The 27,134-nt window shown below is 36.9% G+C and overlaps 1 protein-coding gene across 1 annotated transcript in view; it reads left to right on the top strand.

Moving 5' to 3' along the window:
- Nucleotides 1-27,134, top strand: part of LOC120244243 — a 199,136-nt gene that overhangs the window by 99,076 nt on the left and 72,926 nt on the right. The window contains exons 27-42 of the mRNA XM_039250636.1: nucleotides 2,803-2,856; nucleotides 5,180-5,233; nucleotides 6,148-6,252; nucleotides 7,550-7,654; nucleotides 8,618-8,722; nucleotides 10,385-10,438; nucleotides 17,424-17,528; nucleotides 18,347-18,400; nucleotides 19,971-20,075; nucleotides 20,711-20,764; nucleotides 21,657-21,761; nucleotides 22,074-22,178; nucleotides 22,343-22,396; nucleotides 22,673-22,774; nucleotides 25,154-25,207; nucleotides 26,883-26,981. Coding sequence (XP_039106567.1) covers nucleotides 2,803-2,856; nucleotides 5,180-5,233; nucleotides 6,148-6,252; nucleotides 7,550-7,654; nucleotides 8,618-8,722; nucleotides 10,385-10,438; nucleotides 17,424-17,528; nucleotides 18,347-18,400; nucleotides 19,971-20,075; nucleotides 20,711-20,764; nucleotides 21,657-21,761; nucleotides 22,074-22,178; nucleotides 22,343-22,396; nucleotides 22,673-22,774; nucleotides 25,154-25,207; nucleotides 26,883-26,981 — 1,314 coding nt within the window. The remainder of the gene's footprint in view (nucleotides 1-2,802; nucleotides 2,857-5,179; nucleotides 5,234-6,147; nucleotides 6,253-7,549; nucleotides 7,655-8,617; nucleotides 8,723-10,384; nucleotides 10,439-17,423; nucleotides 17,529-18,346; nucleotides 18,401-19,970; nucleotides 20,076-20,710; nucleotides 20,765-21,656; nucleotides 21,762-22,073; nucleotides 22,179-22,342; nucleotides 22,397-22,672; nucleotides 22,775-25,153; nucleotides 25,208-26,882; nucleotides 26,982-27,134) is intronic.

The following is a 27,134-nucleotide window of genomic DNA, read 5'->3' as shown; positions in this document are numbered from 1 at the left end:
ATAAAATAATGTCATCTGCAAATAGAGACACTTTTACTTCTATCTTTCTGATTCTGGTGACTTTTATTTCTTTTTATTGCCTAATTTTTCTGACTAAGACTTCTAGTACTGTACTGAATAGAAGTAGTAAGAGTGGGCACCCTTGTCTTATTCCTGATTATAGAGGAAAAGCTTTCAACCTTTCACTATTGATTATGATGTTAAGTATTGAGTATTGTCATACATGGCCTTTATTACGTTGAGGTTCATTCCTTCTATATCTAATTTATTGACAGCTTTTATCATCAATGAATGTTGAATTTTGCTTTTTCTGCATCAGTTGAGATGATCGTGTGATTGTTATCTTTCATTCTATTAATGTGGTATGTCACTTTTATTGATTTGCGTAAGTTGAAATATCTTTGCATCCTAGGGATGAATCCCACTTGATCATGCTATATGATCCTTTTAATGTGCTATTGAATTTGGTTCACTAGAATTTTGCTGAGAATTTTTGCATTTATATTCATCAGGGACATTGGCTTATAGTTTTAATTTTTTGTGGTATCTTTATCTGGCTTTGGTATCAGGGTAAATGCTACCTTGTAAATGAGTTTGACAGTGTTCCCTCCTCTTAAATTTTTTGGAAGAATTTGAGAAGGATTGGTGTTAACTCTTCAGGGAATGTTTGGTAAAAATTCAGCAACAAAACCATCTGTCCTGGACTTTGGGTGGAGGGGTAAGATTTTGATTATTGACTCACTATCCCTTATTTGTTTTTAGTCTCTTCAGATTTTCTGTTTCTTCATAATTCAATATTAGTAGGTTGTATGTTTCTAGGAATAATTTATCCATTTCTTCTAGGCTGTCAATCTGGGGGGCTCTGCTCAGGCACTATTACAAGCAGATTTGTAGGATGGGCTATACAACTTTCCAGGTGTTCTGGTTAGGCTTCCTGGTCAGATAAGGCTGGAAGCTATATTCATCCCTGATCAAGGCTTTGAATTTCCTTCCCAGCCCAAGTGTCTCTATGTCATAGGCTCCTTTGCTGATATGGATTGTTGGCTGGGTACCTACCTGAGTCAGGCAGGAGTAACCATCAATCTCCCTGGCCAGATAGTGCCACCAGCTCAGTTGTGCAGATAGGCAGAGCCAATGACTGGGCTTTTCACTCAGGCACTGCTGCAAGAGGGGCTGTAGGGTAATCTATACAATCTCTGGGATGCTTTCACTATGTTTCCTGGTCAGGCAAGACAGAGGGCTATCTGTACTCAGCAGTAGGCAGGAGCCATGAATTTGCTTCCTCATCTGGATGGGGTGGCAGAAGAGGCTCAAGGCCAGGAAGACTTATTGCCTGGGGACCCAAATCAGGCAGAATGGTTCCCTGGCCAGAGGGACCACCATATTGGCTCTGCAGATGGGCAAAGCCACCTTCTCAAATATCTACTCAGGCACTGCTGCTAGGAGAAACACAGTCTGCCAAGATCCAAGTGCCATTTGCTGTAAGCCATCCTCCCGTTCTCCATCTCATTCTGATCTCAAATGGTTAAGACCCACAGATTCCCCCCACCACACACACACACACACACACAATACCTATGGGACAAGACCCAGGTGAGCCTTCCAGGAAGCAACCCACAGCTCTGAAAGAGCTGGATATCTACCTTGGGCTCTCTTGCTCCCACCAGAGAAACCGTAGCTCTGGGAATCCCTCTCAGGGTAGCACTCTTCCAGCCTGGGAGAGAGGCAGTGCAGTCAGAGCATAGCTGATGGTCTTACCCTTCTCATGTGGTCCTTCTCGATCTCTGTGGTTCAGAAAGATGCGTCAGCCTCACCACCATATTCTGGGATTTTCACAATGGTGTCTTGTTGGTGGTTACTTGCAAGATGGTCTTTTTGTGAGGGGGACTAAAGTCAGGAACAAACTATGTCACCATCTTGATGACATCACTCTATCTTTATTTCAATATAAATGTAATTTTATAATAAAAAGTTAAATAAAACTAAAGTAAAATGCAAATTGGTTCATATCATTCCTGAACTTATAACCCCTCAATGATTCTATATAACCTAACAGATAAAAGCTAAGCTTCCTAAAATAACTTACAAATCCCTTAATAATCTGAGCCCAATGTGCCTCTCGTATGAACTTTCCTTTCCCAAATCCATACTTTATTCTTCTCCAGTGCTGAACTGACTGTGGTTCTCCATATGTTGCATATGTATATATTATATATGTTGTGCCTAGGAGTGGTTTTATTTTACATTTCTCAGCCTCTCTTCCATGTAGAAGATTCTTTCTATTTGTTCCCCTTTCCTTTAGTTAAAATCTGATATTTTAACTTGCCCAAGCACTACATTGGGAAAAGTACCTTTTTCCTGTGCAAACTCCAATATCCAAGACATCTTTTTGCAAATATATAGACCAGCTTAAATCCTTGAAATTCAGAGATTTAATATAAGTGTGGGTAGGGGCGCCTGGGTGGCTTAGTCGGTTAAGCGTCCGACTTTCACTTAGGTCATGATCTCGCGGTTCGTGGGTTCGAGCCCCGCGTCGGGCTCTGTGCTGACTGCCAGCTCAGAGCCTGGAGCCTGTTTCAGAGCCTGTGACTCCCTCTCTCTCTGACCCTCCCCTGCTCACGCTGTCTCTTTCTCTCTCTCCTAGAAATAAATAAAACATTTAAAAATATATATATAAGTGTGGGTAAAATTAAGATATTAATGAAACCTATCTAGAATTTTCCATCAACATATATCCTATGTATATGTTTTTTGGAGCTCATGACATTGATTACATGTCTCAATTGTCCCCTCTTTTCATAGCTAATGGAAAAGTTGATCTGAAAAAAGTGATGGATGGAGTGAAAGCTGTCAAAAGTGAGTAAGAAGTTAATGTAAACATAGGACCCTAATTTTTCTACAGCAACTATTTTCTTCATGCCTTAATTGCTATGTTAATTCTATCATTTTTACCTCCTATTTATTTGATGTTTTCATAACCAATAGCCCAGAAATGGGGGAATTTTCTGATGTAGTCTTCTCAAATACTCTTCATTTTCCTTGTTTTAAGACAGCCAAAATCTGTAATAAAAGCTGAAATAAATCTTTGGAAAAGACCCTGGTAATTAGTTAAAGAAGAGGTGATGCATTCTTCATGTCAATAGAATTATGAAGATAAGCCATTTGCAGTTTGCTAATTGACAAAAGAGATCTAGGATACCCATTTTTTGTCATTGTCATTTTGAGTATGTTAAGTCCAAGTCTCCCAAAAAGCAAAAGCCAGGGCAGGGTTAAATGTGCAAGGACATTATTAGGGGAAATGCCTGCATAAGAAAAAATAAGGAGGATGCCTGGAAAGGCTAGGAGGCTGTCAGACTACAGGGCAGATCTGGCACCAGATGAAGGAAAGAGGAAGAAAAGATTGGGTGGAAGCATCCTAGATTGTCATGCAGTCTAAGGAAGGCCTGGCAAAACTGCTTTCAAGAATCCTCTGGTTAAAGTCACCATCCTGTGTCTTCCAGGACAGGGCTCCCTTAGTATCTTTGCTGCACTGTCATTGGCCAGGGCCAATGGTACGTATGGTGTTAGTGCAAAAAACACAGATCAATTTCAAAGCAGGAGAATGGAGTCCTTGTTTAATTATGTTCTCCATAGTTGGAAGTCCTATGGGTACATTCTCATGACTACCATTGAGAGTGCCCTCTCTTACTAGCCTTTAGAAAGCCAATTATGTTTCCATGAATGACATTATCTCTGGACAGAGCTCAGTGATCATTACTTTTCCAACCTCATAATCATATTGTTTTGACATCATAATTTAAATTATTTGCAATAATTTGATTGTACTTAAATTCTATGTATGTCATTATTTTAATCTTTTTATTAAGGAGAAAATGTTGATCTCATTGGCATTGAAACTGTTCTGGGAAACATGGGGATAGAGCTCAAAGATAAAGAATGCTTGGAACTAGTAAAAAATCTTCCCTTTAGATACAGAAATGCTGATGCATAGGAGCACATGTACCCCAATGTTCATAGCAGCACTCTCAACAATAGCCAAAACATGGAAAGAGCCTAAGTGTCCATCAACAGATGAATGGATCAAGAAGATGTGGTTTATCTATACCATGGAATACTACATGGCAATGAGAAACAATGAAATCTGGCCATGTGTAGCAACATGGATGGACCTTGAGGGTGTTATGCTGAGCGAAATAAGTCAGGCAGAGAAGGACAAATATCATATGTTTGCACATATAGGAGGATTAGGAGGAACTTAACTGAGGATCAAGGGGGAGAAGAAGGGGGGAAATGGTGGGGGAAAGGGAGAGAGGCAAACCATGAGAGACTCTTGAATGCTGACAAAAACTGAGGACTGATGGATGTAGAGGGGAGGGGAGATGGGCATGGAGCAGGACACTTGTGGGGATGAGCACTGAGTGTTATGTGGAAACTAATTTGACAATAAACTATTTGTAAAAAAAAAAAAAATCTTCCCTTAGAGGTAAGCATTTTAAATATTGATGTAATCAAAGAGAGGTTTTCTTTTTTTCTAAAGTTTATTTATTCATATGAGAGAGAGAGAGTGTGAGAGCATGTGCAAGTTGGGAAGGAGCAGAGAGAAAATCCCAAGCCTACTCCACGCTGTCAGCATGGAGCTGGACGTGGAACTCAATCTCACAACCTGAGCCAAAACCAAGAGTTGGATGCTTAACCAACTGCGCCACCCAGGTGCCCCCAAAAAGAAGTTTTAGATTTCTGTGTCTGTGAGAAGCTCTAAAATTATCACCATTTCCTAAGTTCTAGGAAATAGAAAATCCATCTCAAAAAAAATATTTATTGTTTTTAGAATGTCCACTTATACCTGAAATGAAACCCTGTCTAAGTGGTTTTATTTTTAAATTGGGCAACATTTTCCTTATGATGGGTCTTATTATGAAGACCCATTTTTTTATGAAAAAAACAAAAACAAAAAACAGAGGATATGGTGGGATCTGTGAAAGAGGAAAGGATTAATAATTGAAAGTGAATAAAAGCAGGATTGGGAAGAAGAGAAGAGGTGTACATAATGTGCTAAATAAACTTCACCCAATTTTCTCTCAAATTTTATTATAATAGAAAACTCTTGAAAATCATTTCTCCTAAGAGTATTCTAGTGATTTTCCACATTCTTTGTGACTTACATTCTGCCTTTGTATAGATGATGACAAGATCTTTCAAAACAAGTTGCTAGAAGTTGTGAAGTCTCTAAAAGGTACGTGAGCAGCATAATCAGAGTACATACCAAATGGGGTCCTTGCATTGATACTGTTTCCAAGATGATAGTGGATTCTGCTATACTGATCATATATACTGATTGCAAATTTATGTTCCGACTGAAGATCAAGCTTTACTTTAGCTGCTGATCTTTTACTTTATATCTAAGAAGAAAGCCTTCTACTTTCTCAAGATTCTTCCAAACTTTTCAAGAAAACAAATATCAGATTTCAAGTTTGCATCGCAAAATGTAGCAAGAAAGATTAGCACTGATTCAGAGAATTTAATGAGCTGCAGATAAATAACTAAACTGGAAGTTCAGTCATCAAAACCGATGTGGGGATGAGCACTGGGTGTTATACGGAAACCAATTTGACAATAAACTATTTGCAAAAAAAAATAAAAAATAAAAAAAAATAAAATCCACTGTTAAAAAATTTTTTTAAGAAATAAAAATGTAAAATAAATAAATAAATAAAATCCACTGTTAAAAAAAAAAAGAAGTAAAAAATTTTTGCCTCCAGAACTAGAATTCATGTAGCATTTATTCAGTGATATTTAAAACTTCGTATTTTATAGTCTGGTCCCCAAGACAAGTCTCAGAAGAACTGACCTTAATTCTAATGTCCGACTTGACTTTCTCTATAGGCATAAAGCCCATAGTCTCTTGTTCTAAAATTGATGTGTTTCTCCCCCCACATTTTAGAACAAGCATTATTAATCTTACTGTTGGAGGGGGAAGTCTGTGAATAGGCTTTAGAGAATAGATGACCCCTCTGAAATTATATGTAATCTTTGTGAACACCAGCATATAGCTCATGAAATTCACAACAGGGTATGTGTCTCTAAAAAGTTTATGAATCTTTTTTTTGAAGTTACATAATTTTCTTCGTGGACTGTCTCTTTCCTTAGGCGGGAAAGTCAATATCAATGACTTGAACACAATACTGGATAATATGGGAATCAAGATCTCAGATAAGGAACTTAAGCCTCTGACTCAAAATCTCCCTGGTGATGGTGAGTAAGTTTCCAGATACCATAATCACATGCTGTGAGGGCTTAGGTATAAGAACCATAGACAATAAAGTTTCCAGGGGAAAGGGCCCTTAGGAATGGTAATTTATACTGATAGTACAAAGCTATAAATGTGGGCAAAGCATATAAACAGCATATAAGGAGCTAGCTGCCAAATCAACATGAAAACAGTGTACTTTGTATGTTGTCTTTTATATTATTTACCCATATTATGGTCACTAGAAGACAGTCTTCCACATTTTGAGTAGAAAACTGCAGGCCACTTAGATAATGGTACTTCTGAATTTCTTCCCATTACTAACACATATGAGTTTGAAGTATTATAGAACTATAAGTAAAATTTATATTTTTGAAATGGTATTTTTTATGTTTAGGCTTTTCTTTCTAACATTAATGAGGACAATAAAAACCAAATAAATTAATAGCCTTGAAAGATGTTCTTGAGTAAATAGTTCTTAAGTAAGCATATATAAAGTACTTAAGATAATACCTGGCACATAGTAAATGAGGATTTATTATATTTCCTCACATGTTGTATTTCACAATCTTTCATGAGTCTCTTTTTTTTTTTTTATTTCATTATGACTTAAATTTTCTTTACAGTTGATGGGAGGATTTCTGTAAAAACACTGATGAATGAACTGAAAGATTTTACAGTTAAATGAGAAGTGGATGTAAATCTAGGGTTTCAGTCCTTTAGAATAGTTTTTTTTTCAGTGGTGTTTCTAGTATTTTATAAATTCTGATGTTTTATTTTTAAATATATGAATCTTGGATTGGCATTAGGAAAATTTCTGCAGTAGGATATAAGACTACATGTCAATTTTAAATTCTAAGTTTTCTGTTGCTTGTGCAAGTAATATGCTTCACGTCACAAATGTTTAAATGAACAGAATCTAGAAATGTATAGAAAATGGCACGGTGAAGCTAAGAAATGATCAAGATAATGTATTCCTGATATCATCAATAATTCTCATCAACACAAGTGTTTTTGAAGAATAATTTATATAGGAATCTGCATTATCTTAATTCACTCATCAGATTTTATTCTGGAAGTTGTTTTTTCCAACTTTAGGAAAAATGTTCTTTAATTTATATTATATGTAGTATTTTATAAAACACGACAAGATACGCTCAACAGTTCTACAATTGGGAATATATTTGCCTAACACTTCATCTGAAATTGGGATATCATTAAACTGCATAGAACATATTTTACAACTTGAGATAATACCAGAGTTCCTAAAGTTTATATATCTTCTGTCCCCTCTCTTAAAAGATGAGAAGATTGATACTAACGGCCTGAAAATTTTCCTGGGAAGCAAGGGGATTGAGCTCACAGATCAGGAAAAAGAAGAGCTACTGAAAACATTGCCAATTGATGGTGAGTCATCATAGAGGCGGTAGGGAGGTCTTTTGTGGGGCTTTAGGTTTGTGTAAAATATCTCCAGCTTCGTTTTTATTTATTTTTCTCAAAGTATAAAAGAAAAAATATTAAATTGATTTCTATGTTATATGACAAACTGTCACTGTCGCTTGGAATTTATATTGGAAGTTAAGTAACCCTTCAGACAAGAGTTGACATTAACAGCAAAACATATTGTTACCTAGCAAACCACTAGTTTGTTCATATCATGAGAGGAGGAAAAGAAAAAGAGAGAGAAAGATTGGAGATCCTTGACAAAAAAATAAATAAAGATGAGAAGCAAAAATTTAAAAGCAAAGGGAAACTACACTCAGGTTTGAGCAAGGACACTTCCTCAAGTACTAGAATAGAAAGGTTTGTCACAGTGAGAGAAGTTTCTGTTTCCAAACTTCATTATATTAGATGAAATAAACTAAAAATTAGAGATACCTCTTCTTAAAATGTTATTTTTGAAATTATTGAATTCACACCATTTTTGTGATTTCATGTTAGTTTCCCCATTACATGAATTACTGCTTTTTTTACAGCTGCCGGAAAAGCATATCACAATAGGTTACTGAAGGGCATAAAGTCTCTCAGTGGTAAGAAGCCCAGTTGAAAGTCATACTGTCCCACATTCCCCAACTTAACATTTTTTTTCCAATTATGAATCCTGGCTCCTCACTTTAGTAGCATTTCTTATTTATGATTCCTTCAGTCTATTCACGTTTTAACAGATAACAGCATATATTTTATCTTGTAGGAAGTTACATATGCCCTTGCATTTTTTTTCAACTCTGTCCACCCCTTCTCCACATACAAAAAAAAAATCACTTCACCTTAAATAAACAGCAAACAAACAAACAAATAGAAAGTTGATATGCATGCAAATTTGGGGTGTAATACATTTTTTTCATGTTTCTAACTTGTCTTTTTCCTAAGGGGGAAAAGTTCATGCAAATAACCTGGACAATGCTCTTAAAAAATTGGAACTTGAGCTCACGGAAAAGGAACTTGCAAAGCTGTCAAGAAATCTACAAGTTGATGGTGAACACTGCAGATGTCCTCAGGCCATCTTTTTATTTTTCCTTTATATCTGATTGTTTGAAAATAGATTTAATTGACAGATACATGTTAGAAAGGTTGGAGGAGAGCCCAATTTTATTTTTTTATTTAAGTTTTTAATTTTAATTCCAATATAGTTAACATACAAAATTATATTATTTCAGGTGTACAATATATCAACAGTTGTATCAATAATTCTATATATAACTCAGCACTCATGGTGAGAAAAATACTTTTCAGTCCTCATCACCTGTTTCACACACCTGCCCACCTCCCCTCTGGTAACCACCAGTTTGTTCTTTATAGTTGAGATTCTACTTCTTGGGTCGTCTGTCTCTCTCCCCTTTTTTTTCGTTGTTCATTCATTTTGTTTCTTAAATTTCACATTTGAATGAAATCATGGAGTATTTGTCTTTTGCATTTCTCTTAGCATTATACTTTCTAGCTCCATCCATGTTGTTGCAAATGGCAAGATTCCATTCTTTTATAAAAAAATTTTATAGTTTATTTTTGAGACAGAGAGACAGAACATGAGTGGGTTAGAGGCAGAGAGACGGAGAGGAGACACAGAATCTGAAGCAGGCTCCAGGCTCTGAGCTGTCAGCACAGAGCCCGACACGGGGCTAGAACCCGTGAACCGAACCATGAAATCATGACCTGAGCCAAAGTCAGACGCTTAACCGACTGAGCCACCCAGGTGCCTCTCTTTTTTATGGCTGAATAGTATCCCATTATATATACACATATACATATACATACATATATATGTATATATATATATGCTACATCTTTATCCATTCAGCTATCAATGGATACTTGAAGGAGAGCCCAATTTTAAAGTCAGAATCAATCTTGGATCTTCATTATAATTAATCTAAAACAACATCACCTTTCCCTTTGTATACAAAGAATCATAGAGGATGCTGTCAGGACTCCAATAGTCTAATAACAAGAAATCAAATAATAGGGATATGAAAATCTATTTAGAGAGAATTCAACAGGCCATTTTTCTCTCTATCCTTCTGTCTTCTGAAATCTTCACTTGAAAACGCATTCAAAGATTTTTTATCATAGTGCATGAGACCTTTAAGCTTTGTCTGCCTGTGTGGACATATCTTCTCTCATTTTTCTCCTGTTCAAGCCATGTTGAACTACTTGTAGTTTGACACACATAGCATGATGTCCCTGGACTTTTTTCTCAACTTCTCCTCCATGTGAAGACTCTTCCATCCTTCCATATTTCATAGCAACTTTTCTGATACATTAATGTAGTTCATGCATATCTCCTGCAGAAAGCAATCTTAGAACATACCAAGCTAGATTAGTGGTGCCTTCCTCAGCTGTTTGTTGGTACATGAAGTAAAGTTAATAGAATACCTGGCCAACTCCAATAGTATATTCAGCTGTGGCTTTTAATGGTATCCAAAATACTAGGAAGAGCAGACTTTTCCTGACCCAGTTTCTACAAGAGACCTTTGTATTAATGGAGATCATCTTAACTCTCTGAGATCCAGGGATTTTCTAAATGATCTCAAGTAAAATGAAGATGTGGAGAATTTTTAATGAAATTGTTTCCATAAAATATATGTCTTAAATTTGTGTCCTGAGCTTCTGACACTATTTTCATTGTGCTTTTTCTTGTAGCTAATGGGATGGTTGGTCTGAAAGAGGTGATGAATGAAGTAAAAGCTACTACAGGTAAGTGAAAAATTATGAATCTAAAACATTTAGTATTTATAGTAATTATATTTCATAATAATCCTTCAATTGCTCTCTTAGATATGGAATTTGCTTCCTTATTCATTAAATTACTAGCAACTCATTTATTTTCTTTTTTTTTTACAGTTTATTGTCAAGTTGGTTTCCATATGACACCCAGTGCTCATCCCCACAAGTGCCCTCCTCCATGCCCATCCACCCTCCCCCCCAACACCCATCAGTCCTCAGTTTATTCTCAGCATTCAAGAGTCTCTCATGGTTTGCCTCTCTCCCTTTCCCCCACCATTTCCGCCCTTCTTCTCCCCCTTGTTCCTCCGTCAAGTTCCTCCTAATCCTCCTATACGTGCAAACATATGATATTTGTCCTTCTCTGCCTGACTTATTTCGCTCAGCATAACACCCTCAAGGTCCATCCATGTTGCTACACATGGCCAGATTTCATTGTTTCTCATTGCCATGTAGTATTCCATGGTATAGATAAACCACATCTTCTTGATCCATTCATCTGTTGATGGACACTTAGGCTCTTTCCATGTTTTAGCTATTGTGGAGAGTGCTGCTATGAACATTGGGGTACATGTGCTCCTATGCCTCAGCATTTCTGTATCCCTTGGGTAAATTCCTAGCAGTGCTATTGCTGGGTCATAAGGGAGTTCTATTGTTAGTTTCCTGAGGAACCTCCACACTGTTTTCCAGAGGGGCTGTACCAGTTTACATTCCCACCAACAGTGTAGGAGGGTGCCCGTTTCTCCACATCCTCGCCAGCATCTAGAGTTCTCTGATTTGCTCATTTTAGCCACTCTGACTGGCGTGAGGTGGTATCTCAGTGTGGTTTTGATTTGTATTTCCCTGATGAGGAGGGATGCTGAGCATCGTTTCATGTGTCTGTTGGCCATCTGGATGTCCTCTTTGGAGAAGTGTCTGTTCATGTCTTCTGCCCATTTCTTCACTGGGTTGTTTGTTTTTCGGGCGTGTAGTTTGGTGAGTTCCTTATAGATTCTGGATATTAACCCTTTATCTGATATGTCATTTGCAACTATCTTTTCCCATTCCGTTGGTTGCCTATTAATTTTCTGGGTTGTTTCCTTGGCTGTGCAGAAGCTTTTAATCTTGATGAGGTCCCAACAGTTTATTTTTGCTCTTGATTCCCTTGCTTTTGGGGATGTGTCAAGTAAGAAGTTGCTGCGGTGGAGGTCAAGGAGGTTGTTTCCTGCTTTCTCCTCTAGGGTGTTGATAGTTTCCTGTCTCACGTTCAGGTCCTTTATCCATTTTGAGTTGATTTTTGTGCATGGTGTGAGAAAATGATCTAGTTTCATTCTTCTGCATGTTGCTGTCCAGTTCTCCCAACACCATCTGTTAAAAAGGCTGTCTTTTTTCCATTGGATATTCTTTCCTGCTTTGTCAAAGATCAGTTGGCTGTATACTTTTGGGTCCACTTCTGAGTTCTCAATTCTGTTCCATTGGTCTATGTGTCTGTTTTTGTGCCAATACCATACTGTCTTGAGGATGACAGCTTTGTAGTAGAGGCTGAAGTCTGGGATGGTGATACCTCCCGTTTTGGTTTTATTTTTCAGTATTACTTTGGCTATTCGGGGTCTTTTGTGGTTCCATACAAATTTTTGGATAGTTTGTTCTAGTTTTGAGAAGTATGCTGGTGCAATTTTGATTGGAATTGCATTGAATGTGTAGAGTGCTTTAGGTAGTAATGACATCTTAACTATATTTATTCTTCCTATCCATGAGCATGGAATGTTTTTCCATTTCTTTGTGTCTTCTTCAATTTCCTTCATAAGTTTTCTATAGTTTTCATCATACAGATCTCTTGTATCCTTGGTTAGGTTTATTCCGAGGTATTTTATGGTTTTTTGTGCAATTGTGAATGGGATCAGTTTCTTGATTTCTCTTTCTGTTGCTTCATTATTGGTGTATAAAAATGCAACCGATTTCTGTACGTTGATTTTGTACCCTGCAACTTGGCTGAATTCTTGGATCAGTTCTAGTAGGCTTCTGGTGGAGTCTGTCGGGTTTTCTATGTAGAGTATCATGTCATCTGCGAAGAGTGAAAGTTTGACTTCCTCTTTGCCAATTCTGATGCCTTTGATTTCCTTTTGTTGTCTGATGGCTGATGCTAGGACTTCCAGCACTATGTTAAACAACAGTGGTGAGAGTGGACATCCCTGTCGTGTTCCTGATCTCAGGGGGAAAGCTCTCAGTTTTTCCCCGTTGAGGATGATGTTAGCTGAAGGCTTCTCATAGATGGCTTTGATGATGTTTAAGTAGGTTCCTTCTATCCCAACTTTCTCGAGAGTCTTTATTAAGAAGGGATGCTGTATTTTGTCAAATGCTTTTTCTGCATCTATTGACAGGATCATATGGTTTTTATCTTTTCTTTTATTGATATGATGGATCACATTGATTGATTTGCGAATGTTGAACCAGCCCTGTAACCCAGGAATGAATCCCACTTGATCTTGGTGGATGATTCTTTTGATATGCTGCTGGATTCGATTTGCAAGGATCTTGTTGAGAATTTTTGCATCCGTATTCATCAAGGATATTGGCCTATAGTTCTCTTTTTTTGCTGGATCTCTGTCTGGCTTGGGAATCAGAGTGATGCTGGCTTCATAAAATGAGTCCGGGAGTTTTCCTTCGACTTCTATTTTTTGGAATAGCTTGAGAAGAATTGGGATTAATTCTGTTTTAAATGTCTGGTAGAATTCCCCAGGGAAACCATCAGGTCCAGGGCTCTTATTTGTTGGGAGATTTTTGATCACTGATTCGATTTCTTCACTCGTTATGGGTCTGTTCAGGTTTTCTATTTCTTCCCGTGTGAATTTTGGTAGTGAGTGTGTGTTTAGGAATTTGTCCATTTCTTCTAAGTTGTCCAATTTGTTGGCATATAATTTTTCATAGTATTCCCTGATAATTGCTTGTATTTCTGAGGGGTTGGTTGTAATAAGTCCATTTTCATTCATAATTTTGTCTATTTGGGTGCTCTCTCTTTTCTTTTTGATAAGCCTGGCTAGAGGTTTGTCAATTTTGTTTACTTTTTCAAAAAACCAACTCTTGGTTTCATTGATCTGTTCAATTGTTTCTTTGGTCTCTATGTTGTTTATTTCTGCTCTAATTTTTACTATTTCTCTTCTTCTACTGGGTTTAGGGCGTTCTTGTTGCTCTGCCTCTAGCTCCTTTAGGTGAGCTGTTAGATTTTGGACTTGTGCTTTTTCTAATCTCTTGAAATAGGCCTGGAGAGCAATGTACTTTCCTCTTAGGACTGCCTTGGCCGCATCCCATAGATTTTGAATTGTTGTGTTTTCATTTTCATTTGTTTCCATATATTTTTTAATTTCCTCTCTAATTGCCTGATTGGCCCATTCATTCTTTAGAAGGGTGTTCTTTAACCTCCATGTTTTTGGCGGTTTTCCAGACTTCTTCCTGTAATTGATTTCAAGTTTCAAAGCATTGTGATCTGACAGTGTGCATGGTATGATCTCTATTCTTTTATATTTATTGAGGGCTGCTTTATGTCCCAGTATGTGATCTATCTTGGAGAATGTGCCATGCGCACTTGAGAAGAAAGTAAATTCCCTGGCCTCAGGATGTAAAGTTCTAAATATATCCGTCAGATCCATCTGGTCCAATGTGTCTTTCAAGTCCATTATTTCTTTAGTGATTTTCTGTCTGGTTGACCTATCCATTGCTGTAAGCGGAGTATTAAAGTCCCCTGCTATTAGCACATTCTTATCTATAAGCTTGTTTCTGTTTGTGATTAATTGTTTTAGATATTTAGGTGCTCCCATATTCGGTGCGTAGACATTTATGATTGTTAGTTCTTCCTGATGGATGGACCCTGTAATTATTATGTAGTGCCCTTCTTCATCTCTTGTGATTGTCTTTAATTTAAAGTCCAGTTTGTCTGATATAAGTATCGCTACTCCGGCTTTCTTTTGATTTCCTGTAGCATGATATATATTTCTCCATCCCCTTACTTTTAATCTGAAGGTATCTTCCCGTCTAAAATGAGTTTCTTGTAGACAGCATATAGATGGATTTTGTTTTTTAATCCATTCTGCTACCCTATGTCTTTTGATTGGAGCATTCAGCCCATTTACATTCAGTGTTATTATTGAAATATGTGGGTTTAGAGTCTTTGTATCTTTTGTAGGGTTCATGTTTGTGGTGGTGTCTCTGGTATCTTTGTTCCTTGCAACCTTTCCTTCAGAGCATCCCCCTCAGGATTTCTTGTAGGGCTGGCTTCGTGGTGACAAATTCTTTCAATTTCTGTTTATTTGGAAAGGTTTTTATCTCTCCTTCTATTTTGAATGACAGGCTTGCTGGATAGAGGATTCTTGGCTGCATATTTTTACTGTTCATCACATTGAAGATCTCCTGCCATTCCTTTCTGGCCTGCCAAGTTTCAGTAGATAGGTCTGTCACCACTCTGATAGGTTTCCCTTTGTATGTTAGGGCCCTTTTCTCTCTAGCTGCTTTCAAAATTCTCTCTTTGTCCTTGTATTTTACCATTTTTACTATGATAAGCCGTGCTGAAGATCGATTCAAATTACGTCTGAGGGGAGTCCTTTGAGCCTCTTGTTTTTAAACGTTTACTTCCTTCCTCAAGTTGGGGAAGTTCTCTGCTATAATTTGTTCCAGGACTCCTTCAGCACCTTTCCCTCTCTCTTCCTCTTCTGGGATTCCTATGATACGGATATTGTTGCATTTGACTGTATCGCTGAGCTCTCGAACTCTTCTTTCTTGTTCCTGGATCATTTTGTTCTTTTTTTCTCAGTTTCCTCTTTTTCTATAATGGTGTCTTCTAAGTCACTTATTCTCCTTTCTGCCTCTTCAATCCGTGCATTGGAGGCCTCTAATTTATTATGTATCTCATTTGTCGCATTTTTTAATTCATCATGCCTATTCTTATTCTCCATGTTGTCTGTAGCCATAGTTTCTTTGATGTCCCCTATGCTTTTTTCAAGCCCAGCTATTAATTTTATGATTATTATTCTAAAATCTTGTTCAGTTATGCTGCTTATATCTGTTTTGAGCAGTTCATTAGCTGTCAGTTCTTCTTGGAATTTCTTTGGAGGAAAGCTCTTTCATTTCGACATTTTAATCAGCTTTCTGGCTTTTGTTAGTTTTAAAGACTTGTCATGCTCTCTGCATCTGTGAGCACTGCTGTATCCAGAGAGAAGGCTCTTTGACTGTCCAGGGCCTATCCTTTCAGAGAGGTTTTTTTTTTTTTTTTTGAATGGTATCTCTTGGTCTCTCTTGTTGAGACCTTGGTTATTTTATTTTCCTACTGGTAGTGATATTTCGGACTCTCCACCATGTGTGCTTTGGCTTGTTTCTTGAGGTAGCCCTGGAGAAGAAAAGAGACAGACAAACACACAGGGAGCAGAGGCACACAAATGCACAGACAAATCCAACTAACCTGCAAACCGAAAGGGAAAATGCAAAAGTTAAGAGAAAAGACAGAGGAGGGAAGGCAAATAATAGAAAATAAAAAAATACATAAAAAGGTCAAAAAGAAGAAAAGGAAAGGAAAAAAGAAAATAACTGGTGGACAAAGAATGGTTTAAAGCATACAACCGGATTTCCCAGCTACAATTAAATAGCCGGGTGTATGCAGTGCTGGTTGAAGAGCATAGAGAAAGAGAGAGCAGACAGGGCGGGGATGAGGCAAAATTGGAAATAGAATGAACAGGCAGAAGGGATAAGAAGCTTTTTTCAAAGAGCTAAAGGGTGGAATATGGTTGGAGAGGTGAGAGAAGGACGCTGGTGTTATCCAGAGAAACTATATAGTCTAATTACTCCTGAGACACAGAGATGAAAAGGTCAGTAGGTGTAGAATTTACATCTACAGGATGGACTAAATGTGACTAAGCAAGCCGGTGACCAGAGTTAGTCAGGTTAGTGTTCTGGGGGAAAAAGAGAAAAAGGAAAAAAAAAGGAGCGGGGGGAGGGCAGCTCTCAAGCAGGGATGGGCGTGGTGTGATCCAATGCGTCAGGAGGGAGTTCTGCCTTGGAGGTTGGGGGAGAAGAGTGGCGGCGCTCCAGTCCCTTCTTGAACCAAGCGTTGCACCTCGCTGTTTTGGGTGTGTAAACTCCCCGGGCCGGGGGCGCAGCCTAAGTGGATTGCGCTCTTTAACCCAGGCCAGGCTTAGTTTCCAAATCCCAGTCTGTGCAACCCACTGAAATTGCTATAGACACAACCTCACAGGTGATCCCCTCAGGGCAATTCCAAGCCTCTTGCGTAGCCCTGGGGGTGGAGCTAGAATCGCTGCTACCTTCTTCTCCGGGTTGGGTTGGCGAGTATGGGCAGGGGTCTGCGTGCGTGGCTGGCCGGGCTGGTTAGAAGGCTTTCTCAGTGGATTCTGCTTCCTTTTTCTCCCAATCTCTTGGGTTCTGTAAGGTTTCCTATGGCTTCAGATCTTTTCCATGCGAGATATGGGGGCGAGTGTAATGTACGGAACTCCCTACTTCTCCACCATCTTGCCCGTTCCCATTTATTTTCTGGTATATTTTTTATTTGTATATTTTGCTCTTCTCTATTCTAGAATGGCAAAACTCTGTGTTAGTAAAATAATATATGAAGTAAAATTTTGGTGAAGACTACAGACAACTTACAAAAATGAGACTAACAGATCTTACCTTATTTGATACAATTATTTGAATGAGTAATTTATAATATTCCAGTTGAAAAGCAGATACATAATGTAAATCTCACAAGGCTCAGAGTTGCCTTGCCATTGTCATTATGATTGTGACTTCTTTTATTAGCACTTGGAGATCAAATTCTTTTTCTCAGAAGTCATCGTCAGTATACTTGGAGAGCACTCATTGGTCTTTACTCTTTACTCTCTACTGATTCAAGCTACAGAGCCATAGATTCATTTTCCCTATTTGGAATCATTAAATGATCCTTTAAATTCATATATATAATTATGTCTATTTTTTTAAGGTGGGGAGGTTGATGTCAATGATGTGAAAACTATTCTGAAAAACATGGGAATAGAGTTCACAGATAAGGAACGTTTGAAGCTGCTGAAAAATCTGTCTTTCAACGGTAGGCATTTATATACTTAGAGGGTTCTTTTAAGCTTAATTTTTTTTTAAATTCCAGTTAGTTAACGTACAGTGTAATACAATTTCAGGTGTACAATGTAGTGATTCAACACTTCCACACGTTACCCTGTGTTCATCACAAGTGCCCCCCCTTCATCCCCATCACCGGTTTCACCCATCCCCCACTCACTTCCCCTCTGGTAACCATCATTTTATTCCCTATAGTTAAAAGTCTGTTTCTTGGTTTGCCTCTCTTTTTTTCTTCCCTCTGTTTGGTCTCCTTTTAAGCTTTTTTTTTAAAACTCAAACTATCCCCATTTGCTAAGATGCAACAATAAACAAACATACACATAAATGCCAAATAAAATAATTTAAACAAACAAACAAAATAATTTAAATGTTCACTTACTCCTGAGGGAAATTTATGTCTATGCAGTTTAACTTTCAGATTTGGAATAATCATCCCCATGATGTTAACTAATGCCGTTGAGGGGACTACATTTCTGAGGCTATCCTTACCTTTTAGATACCCGTAGGCAATTGTGGGAAGCAAACAAGGGAAAGAAATGGTGTTAGACTGGAAGGGGATAAAAGATGAGAGGTGATGTTTTCCAAAAAAGCTGTGCATGTTATAGAGTGCCTTGTATGCTAAATTTTAGATAGATTTACCATATTATAAATTTTCCCTAATTTTCTCTCATACTTATTTTAATGGGGGAAATTTCTAGGGCAAATCATGAAAATCTCAGTTTTACTGAAATAATTTTAGTGAATAGCCATATCATTTCTCTATGACCTCAACTGTGTTCTTTTTTATAGATGATAACAAGGTCTTTAAGAACAGGTTGCTAGATGGTGTGAAGTCCCTTAAAGGTAAGTAAGAAACATAATGAGAATACAAATGAATATGAGATCTTCATTTTATACTGTTTCCAAGATATGAATTTGAATGCTGTCATCTGTCTTATGTACTGATTGCAAATGTATGCTTTTTTGGACCTCAGTCTTTATTTTAGCAGATGAATCTGATGTTCTATCTTGGAAGTAAAGCACCACACTTTCTTGCCATTTTCCAAATTTTCAGGAAGAGAAGTATCAAATTTCATGTTTGCATGCAAAAAATATAGAAATAATTAGCAGTGATTCAGGGAAGTTAATAAATAGAAAAAACTAAATTGGAAGTTCATTCATCAAAAGTCAACCTACTATTGTTTAGAACTAAAGAATGTTTGTCTCCAGTACCAGGATTCCCTGAGCATTCATTGAACACCATTTTCAACCAGATTTTTTAAAATTCATTAAGAAAATTGAGGCTAGCAATAGTGACAGCCCTCAGCTTTTCATCCCCAATCTTTACCTATACAGGTATCTTTAATCACACTCATGTTAGTATAAAGGATGAGTGAGGAGTCCCTCTTCTTCCTCAAGGCTTACTGGGATGCCCTTGACTCCACCCTCTCCCGTATCTTTAAGACCTTGCTCTGGGGCACCTGGGTGGCTTAGTTGGTTAAGCGTCCGACTTTCGCTTAGGTCATGATCTCACGGTTCGTGGGTTCGAGCCCCACGTCGGGCTCTGTGCTTACTGCCAGCTCAGAGCCTGGAGCCTGTTTCAGTCTGTGACTCCCTCTCTCTCTGACCCTCCCCTGCTCACGCTGTCTTTCTCTCTCTCTCTCCTATAAATAAATAAAAACATTAAAAAAAAAAAAAGACCTTGCTCCATTGGTCATTTTCAATCTCTTCAGCCCATTTACATGCTCAACATATCCCATCCTATAAAATAAGCAAACTGAAACTCTCCACACCTCTGTTGGCCACAATTCAATCTCTTTCTTCCCTTTTTCATCCATTTCTTGAGAGACTTTTCTGTACTCTGAGCCCATATTTCTGTACCTCGCTCTATTTCTCAAACTAATTTCAGTATTAAATGCCATTTAATACCTTGTGTTTCTGTACGCTGGTCCCCATGACAAGTCTCAAGGGAAATAGCTATAATTCTAACTTTGTAATTGACTGCTTAAAATATTTGGTCTAGGGGAACCTGGGTGGCTCAGTCGTCGGGTGTCTGACTTTGGCTCAGGTCATGATCTCACTGTTTGTGAGTTCTAGTCCCACATAGGGCTCTGGGGTGATAGGTTGGGGCCTGGAGCCTGCTTCGGATTCTGTATCTCCCTCTCTCTGCCCTTCCCTCACTCAGGCTCTTTCTCTCAAAAATAAATAAACATTAAAAAAAACTTTTTTTAATTTGGTCTATGTGCTAAAATTGTTGAATTTTAATTTATTTTTTTCACTTTAGAACAAACATTTTCTGTTTGGTCTGAAGCAGATTTTGTGAATAATGATCTACCGCTTAAGAAATTCATAATGGGATATGTGTATCAAAATAGTGTAAGAACTTCTCTTTTGGAGTCATTTAATATTCTTTATGAACTGTCACTTTTCTTAGCTGGGGAGGTTGATATGAACAACCTGGACACCGTTCTGAACAACCTGGGGATCAAGCTTGCAGATACGGAACTTAAAGATCTGCCTGAAAACATGCATGTTGGTGGTAAGCATGTTATCATATACACTAGTTAACCCTGTAGAGAGTTTAGTTACAAGAACCTTTGGGGGGAAAATGCCCTTTTCCATAAGGAGAAGGGAAGGTCCAAGAGCAGTGTGAGATACCATATCAATGACTAAAACACTGAGAATGTCATTTGAGTTCATGAGTATCCAGTTAACAAAGTCAAAATTCAACCACTTTTTATATGTGTGATATGTATGACTTTTATGCTCTCTGTAAGTGTCATGTTTTAGTAGTTGAGTCTTTCCAGTTTCGAACACAAGAATGCAGACTCTAGACACGTTCACTTCTGAGTAACTTCCTCTTACTAACACAAATAAATGTGAGATATGATAGGCCAAACTGCATCATTGCAATTGTGTGGCTTTCATGTTTAGAATTTTCTTCTTATTCATGCTTGTCTTAGAGTAAAAATTGAGTAGAATAATAATCTAAAAAGTGTGTTTGGAAATATTTGTTAAATAAATATTAGCAGTTAAGATGGGGCCTGACACATAGTAAATGCAACTATTATTGTTCTTCCTATGTTTTCCCACCAACTTTTATACCTATAATATAATATTTGAAATCTGTATAATATATAATGTAATGTACTGTGATTTTATCTTCTTTTATAGTTGATGAGAAAATTCCATTAGAAACACTGATGGAAAACATCACAGATTTTAGAGGTGACTGGAAAGTTACTATAAAATTAGGGTTTCAGCTATCTACATTAAATTTTTTTCCCTGATATTTCCTAGTATTCCATCATTGTCTTGTAAATTCTGGTATTTCTCTATATTTATTGATAAATTTGTGCCTCTAGTGTTTCATGTATTGATATAAAATCATCTGTTTTTGCAATGAAATTACCATACTGTTTCTTGCTTTCAAATTCTATAATCTCTGTCGTTTATGCCAATAATATAATCCACTTCACCAGTGTTTAATAACCACAGTGTAGAATGCCATGGCAAATTAGAGAGTGAAGCCTAAAATTGATGGAGGTAATGAATTCATTGTATTTATCATATAATTCTTATTTTTCAAATTAAAATACTTTTTCATATAAGCATCTATTTTTTAATTAATAGATCAAATTTTATCCTGAAAGTAGTCTGTCCCTATTTTAGAAGAAACTCTCTTGTTCATTTTAAGAAAATAAACTTGACCTAACATCTACATTGATTCTGTAGTTGAAAATACTTCTTGTTTTTGTTTTTTTTTAACTTTAGTCTTCAGTCTGAATACAAGGAGATGGTATTAATTATGCTAAAATAACTTTTTTCATTAGAAATAATCACTATTATCTGGGGAGCACCTGGGTGGTCCAGTCAGTTAAGCGTCCGACTTTGGCTCAGGTCATGATCTCACAGCTTGTGAGTTAGAGTCAGCCCCATGTCAGGCTCTGTGCTGACAACTCAGAGCCTGGACCTGTTTCAGATTCTGTGTCTCCCTTTCTCACTGCCTGCATTTCTCTCTCTCTCTCTAAAAAAATAATAAAACATTTTTTAAAATTTTTAAAGAAATAATTACTGCTATCTGAAATGAAGATGTATACCAAATTTCCTCTTTTCAAAGGTGAGAAGATTGAGTCTAGTGATCTAAAAAATGTTCTGGAAAATCTTGGAATAGAGCTCAGAGATGAGGAGCTAGAGAAGCTGCTGAACATACTGCCAGTTGATGGTGAGTCATGCCAGCGTTCAAGCCCCTTAAGTTTGTTTTGTTATGTAGACTTGTCCACAAGCATAGACTACAGGAATACAATTCTGACTCCATTGACTTTCTGTTTGGGTCTTTAAGTGGAAAAGTCTATTTGGGATTTCAGCCTTGTTGAAAGGTAATGATAACAGAGGCATGAAATATATTTTATCTTTTGTCTCTTTTTTTTTAATAATATGTGGTCATTAAAGTTAATAGTTTTCCTAAAAATTTTTTTTAATTTTAATATTATACATCTCTTTTTTAAAAATGTTGTTTTTCTATCTCTTTCCTAAGATGGGAAGGTTAAAAAGAATAACCTCCATACTAGTTTGGGAAATATGGGAATGGGGCTCACGGAAGAGGAACTTGTTGAATTGTCAGAACACCTACAAGTTGATGGTGAGTACCAAAGATAGCATTTGGGATTTTTTAATTTTTACCTTCTATTTAAAGGAGTATCACTTAAAATTATGATGTGAGTCAAATTTAGCTGGACTTTATTATAGAAACAATGTTTTCCGAGCTCATGTCATTGATTACATGTCTCCTTTGGACTTCTGTAGCAAATGGGAATGTTGATCTGCATAATGTGATGGAAGGAATCAAAGCTATTACAGGTGAGCACAAAGTCACTATAAAGCTAAATTCCTATTAGAACAGTAACTGTATTTTACCATTAATCTTAAGTGCCATGTTGATTCTGTTACCGTACACCTTATTGTAAATACTTGTCCAGAGTTGGACTTTGTGGTGTTCATGTTTTAGTAACAAAATTGTAGCTTCATGTCTTGGTAGGAAGACCCTTACTCACTAAAAAAAAATAATAATAATTTTAAAATATCTGTTTTAGAGTCACTGAGTTTTCCTCACAGGCCTTTCTTTTTCTGTTTAAGGGAAGGTTGACATCAAAAACCTGGAAACCGTTCTAAGCAACATGGGAATCAAGCCCCCAGACCAGGAACTTGAGGATCTGAAAGAAAACCTACCAATCAGTGGTGAGCATGTGAGATACCATTGGATTTTGAGCTCTATGTGTTATGTACCATTAGCAATGAAAGGAATGAAACGAGGGAACTTTTTATGCAGAAGATGTCAAGATTGGAGACGGGACAAGAATACTGACAAAGAAGTTGAGAATCTAGTATTTGGACACAGGTGGCATGGCCACTGGAAGAGTCTGTGAAGTTCTGAGGACAAGAAAGTTTGCCTTTACCAGATGGCCACTTTTGAATCTCATCTTTTCGTTATCAAATTCAAGAGTTGATATTTTATGAACTAGAAAGTCAAATTTACATTTTTGAAAGAAGTATAAATTTAAATCTTTTCTTCTACTCTATACTCCTAGCATATTCTGAGTAAATATTATTGAGTGGCTATTTAAAATGCTTAACAAAATGGCCAGTACACTTAAGTGCTGTTATAATCTAAAGGGTAGGACAGTGTTCTTCTGCTATTTTATATCATTTTATGAGCTTCAAGTTATGGGGGGTTTTTTGGTTACAGTTTATAATAAAGTTGCTCTGAAAACTTTGAAGGATAAAGTGAAAGCTTTTACGGGTAAGAATTTGTTATAAATGATTTGCAACAAATTGCGACTTACCCTATAAATTTGAATAGTTTTTTCTTGAATTTCTATTAGTGGCTTACAAATTCACAAACTTTCTTTTTTTAAAAAAATTTGTTTTCAATGTTTTATTTATTTCTGAGGGGGAGAGAGAGAGAGAGAGAGAGAGAGAGAGAGCATGCGTGCACAGAGGATGGTCAGAGAGAGAAGGAGATACAGAATCTGAAGCAGGCTCCAGGCTCTGAGCTAGCTGTCAGCACAGAGCCCAACGCGGGGCTTGAACCCACGAACCACGAGATCATGACCTGAGCGGAAGTTGAATGTTTAACTGACTGAGCCACCCAGGTGCCCCGACAAATTCACAGGCTTTCAGTATTCGTTTTGATAAATATTTACATCTACTGATCAACATCTTAATCTAACATTATCTGGGTTTATAAGTAAAACAAAAGGACTATTTCTTCATCGTAAATCATATATTCTTTGATGCTTTTTTTCAGTAAGAGTGACTCTTATTTATAGGCCCAAAAAGTAGATGATCAAAGCAAAAGCAGGGTGGAGCATTAGAAATAAAAGTCGATTGCCAACAGCTAATCATATAGTTTTAACTAAATAAAGTAAAATATGTCATACTTTGTTAATTGTGTATTGTATTATACTAACCATCTCTTAACCTTATTTCTGAATAATTAGATGACCAGATTTGCTTCTGTACTATGTGATGTTATTCCCAGTGTTAGAGATACATCTCATTTACTATAATTGAGGGACATACTCTATTTTTATTTCCCTTTGACTCTTTTTATTAGAAAATCTTTGACTTAATCTTTCCTTTTCATTCTGGTGTCAGAGAAAGGACTAGAGCGACGAAAGTATATGTTTAGATAATTTTAAATAATCAAATTGTCCCTTAATAATTTAACCTATAACTATTCTGTCTTTTCAAAGGAGAAAAGGTTGATTCTAGTGACTTAAAAAATATCCTAAAAGACATAGGGATTGAGGTCACAGATAAGGAGCACAGGCAACTGCTGAAAACACTGCCTGATGGTAAACAAATGCCACATAAATGCCACCAACCTTCCAGGGAACTTGATTTTATGGGTCAATGTGAGCCATTCTCAATCTTAATAGTATAATTTTGTCTTTAAAATGCCATAAATTAATAGAAAGGTATTTCTGACTTGAAAAGAAATTCTGTTATTACCTCTTCGAACACAATTTGAAATTCGTCACTACATTGCCATTTAGTTGTCTAAGTGACTAATACTGTCCCCTCAGATTGGTATTAGTTTTGCAATAATAGCAATGAAAAATAATGAAGGAGAAAAAGGACATCAGAAGAATAAAAAGGAAGACATATTTTAATGTATTTTTTAGATTTGCACCATGGGAGAGTTTAATAAATGCTTCTAATTCCAAAGAATGGCCAAGTTTGTCACTGTGGAAAACATCTATCCATTTATGTATTTAGAGCACATGAACAGAGCAGGGGCAGAGAGAGAGAGAGAGAGAGAGAGAGAATCTCAAGCAGGCTCCCCACTCATCACAGAGACCAAAATGGGGTTCAGTCTCACGACTGTGAGATCCTGACCTGAACCCAAATCAAGAGTCAGATCCTTAACTGACTGAGCCACTCAGGCACCGCAGACATTTATATTTTTAAATGTCCATATTGTATAACTATAAAATAGATGAATTTTTTAAGCAAATCATTGAAATGTATCCTTCTCCAATCATATAATTTTTAACGTTCTGGTGAATCTTCATATCAATTTCCTAGAGATCTAAATTGTACTTTTTCTTACAGCCCATGGAAAGGTGTTCCAAAAGAGGTTGCTGAAGGATGTGATGTATAGTAAAAGTGAGTAAGAACCACAAATACGAGGCATATGAAATATCCTTAAGCATTAAATTTGTATCACTAGAATGATACCTTATTTTGCTTCTTGTACCACATCTGTGTTTCTCCTGGTAATAACCCTTACTTTGTCTTAGACGAAAAGTTCTCTACTGCATTGCGTTTTTGAAGCTTTCTCTGAAGAAACAATTATATGAACAGAAATAAAGATGGAAGGAAAGAAAGGAAGGAGGGAAGGAACCTAGGAAGGAAGGGAGGGGGACAAGGGAGGAAGGTGGGAAGGAGAAAGGAAGGATTGGCATTTATTCCAAAATGTGAGCAGGAACAGAGAAACCAGTCTCAGAGCAAGAGTTGGGAAATGAATAGTCTCTACTTCTGTGTGCCGATGACTGGTTATCACTCTCCAGCTACAGTTGCCCAGCCCTGCCCCATCTTTTTCCTGGGCCTGTATGTTTATCATTTGAGGAAACAAATTCTAACTCTGCTTTTAATTTTTTTTTTAATTTTTAATGTTTATTTTTAAGAGAGAGAGACAGACAGACAGACAGAGTGCAAGTGGGGGAGAAGCAGAGAGACAGAGAGGGAGAGACACAGAGACCGAAAGCAGACTCCAGGCTCTGACCTGTCAGCACAGAGCCCAACCCAGGGCTCGAATTCACAGACCGTGAGACCATGACCTGAGCCAAAGTCAGACACTTAACCCACTGAGCCACCCAGGCGCCCCTGCTTTTAACTCTTGAAAGAGTTGTTTACAAGTTACAACACTTTGTGAAGAGTGGTACAAGTCTATTGTAGTTTTGGTCTTTGCTTGAAAATTTTAGCATTTATACTATATGAAGTCATTCTCTTTTAGCAGTATATATTCATTAACAATAACAATTATTACTATCTCAAAGAGATATTTTCACCCCCATGTTCATTGCAGCATTGTCTACAGTACCCAAGACACAGACACAGTGTGTCTCTTGACAGATAAATTAATAAAGACAATAGAATATATTAGAGATACAGAGATATGTACACACATACATACATAATAGAATATTATTTGACCACAGAAAAGGAAAGCCTGCCATTTACAACATGGATGTAACTTGAGGGCATTATGCTAAGTGGAATAAGTCAGAAAAAAACAAATACTATATTATATCCCTGTAGGTGGAATCTTAAAAACCAAACTCATAAAAACAGAGACATGATTGGTAGCTGCCAGAGGCAGGGAGATGGGGAGAGAGGAATGGGTGAAGGTAGTCAAAAGGATAAAAACTTCCAGCTATAAGAGGAGTAAGTTCTAGAGATATAATGTACAATACTTTGACTATAATTAACAACACTGTATCATATTTTTGGAAATTGCTAGAAGAGTAAATCTTAAAAGTTCTCACCATACACACAACCAAAAATGTATGTGAGATGATGGATGTATTAACTTATTATGGTAATCATTTTTCAGTGTACATATATATATATATATATATATAGTTCTTTGCTTGAAAAAAAAATATATATATAATACACCTTAAACTTACTCAATGCCATATGTCAATTATTCAATAAAGCTGGGGGAAAGAGTGAAAACATTAATGTCTGTTAGTTGAAGATAATAATATGTGTTTATGAATTTTTCTAAACATTTTATAATTGTTCCATTTATTCCTTTCCCTTTCATGTTTTCAAGGAGGGAAGGTTGATGTAAATAACCTGGATCCTGTCTTAGAAGCCATGGGGGTGAAGCTTACAGAAAAGGAACTCGATCTGTTAAAGCACCTTCTGAGTGGTGAGCATTATGGAAAACACTGTGATTTTAAACAGATGTTGTGCTTGAAAAATTAATTATGACTGTTTCGAAGGTTTAAATTATTTGTTGCCTGAAGATATTTGAATAGCTTTCAGAAGAATTCGGCAGGGGGAAATGGCTGTTAATTTTTTT

Source organism: Hyaena hyaena, unplaced genomic scaffold, assembly GCF_003009895.1.
Source record: "Hyaena hyaena isolate Hyena2069 unplaced genomic scaffold, ASM300989v1 scaffold_378, whole genome shotgun sequence".
NCBI classification, from domain to species: domain Eukaryota; kingdom Metazoa; phylum Chordata; class Mammalia; order Carnivora; family Hyaenidae; genus Hyaena; species Hyaena hyaena.
Note: the sequence above shows the minus strand (reverse complement) of the source record. Positions and strands in the feature narration are given on the sequence as shown.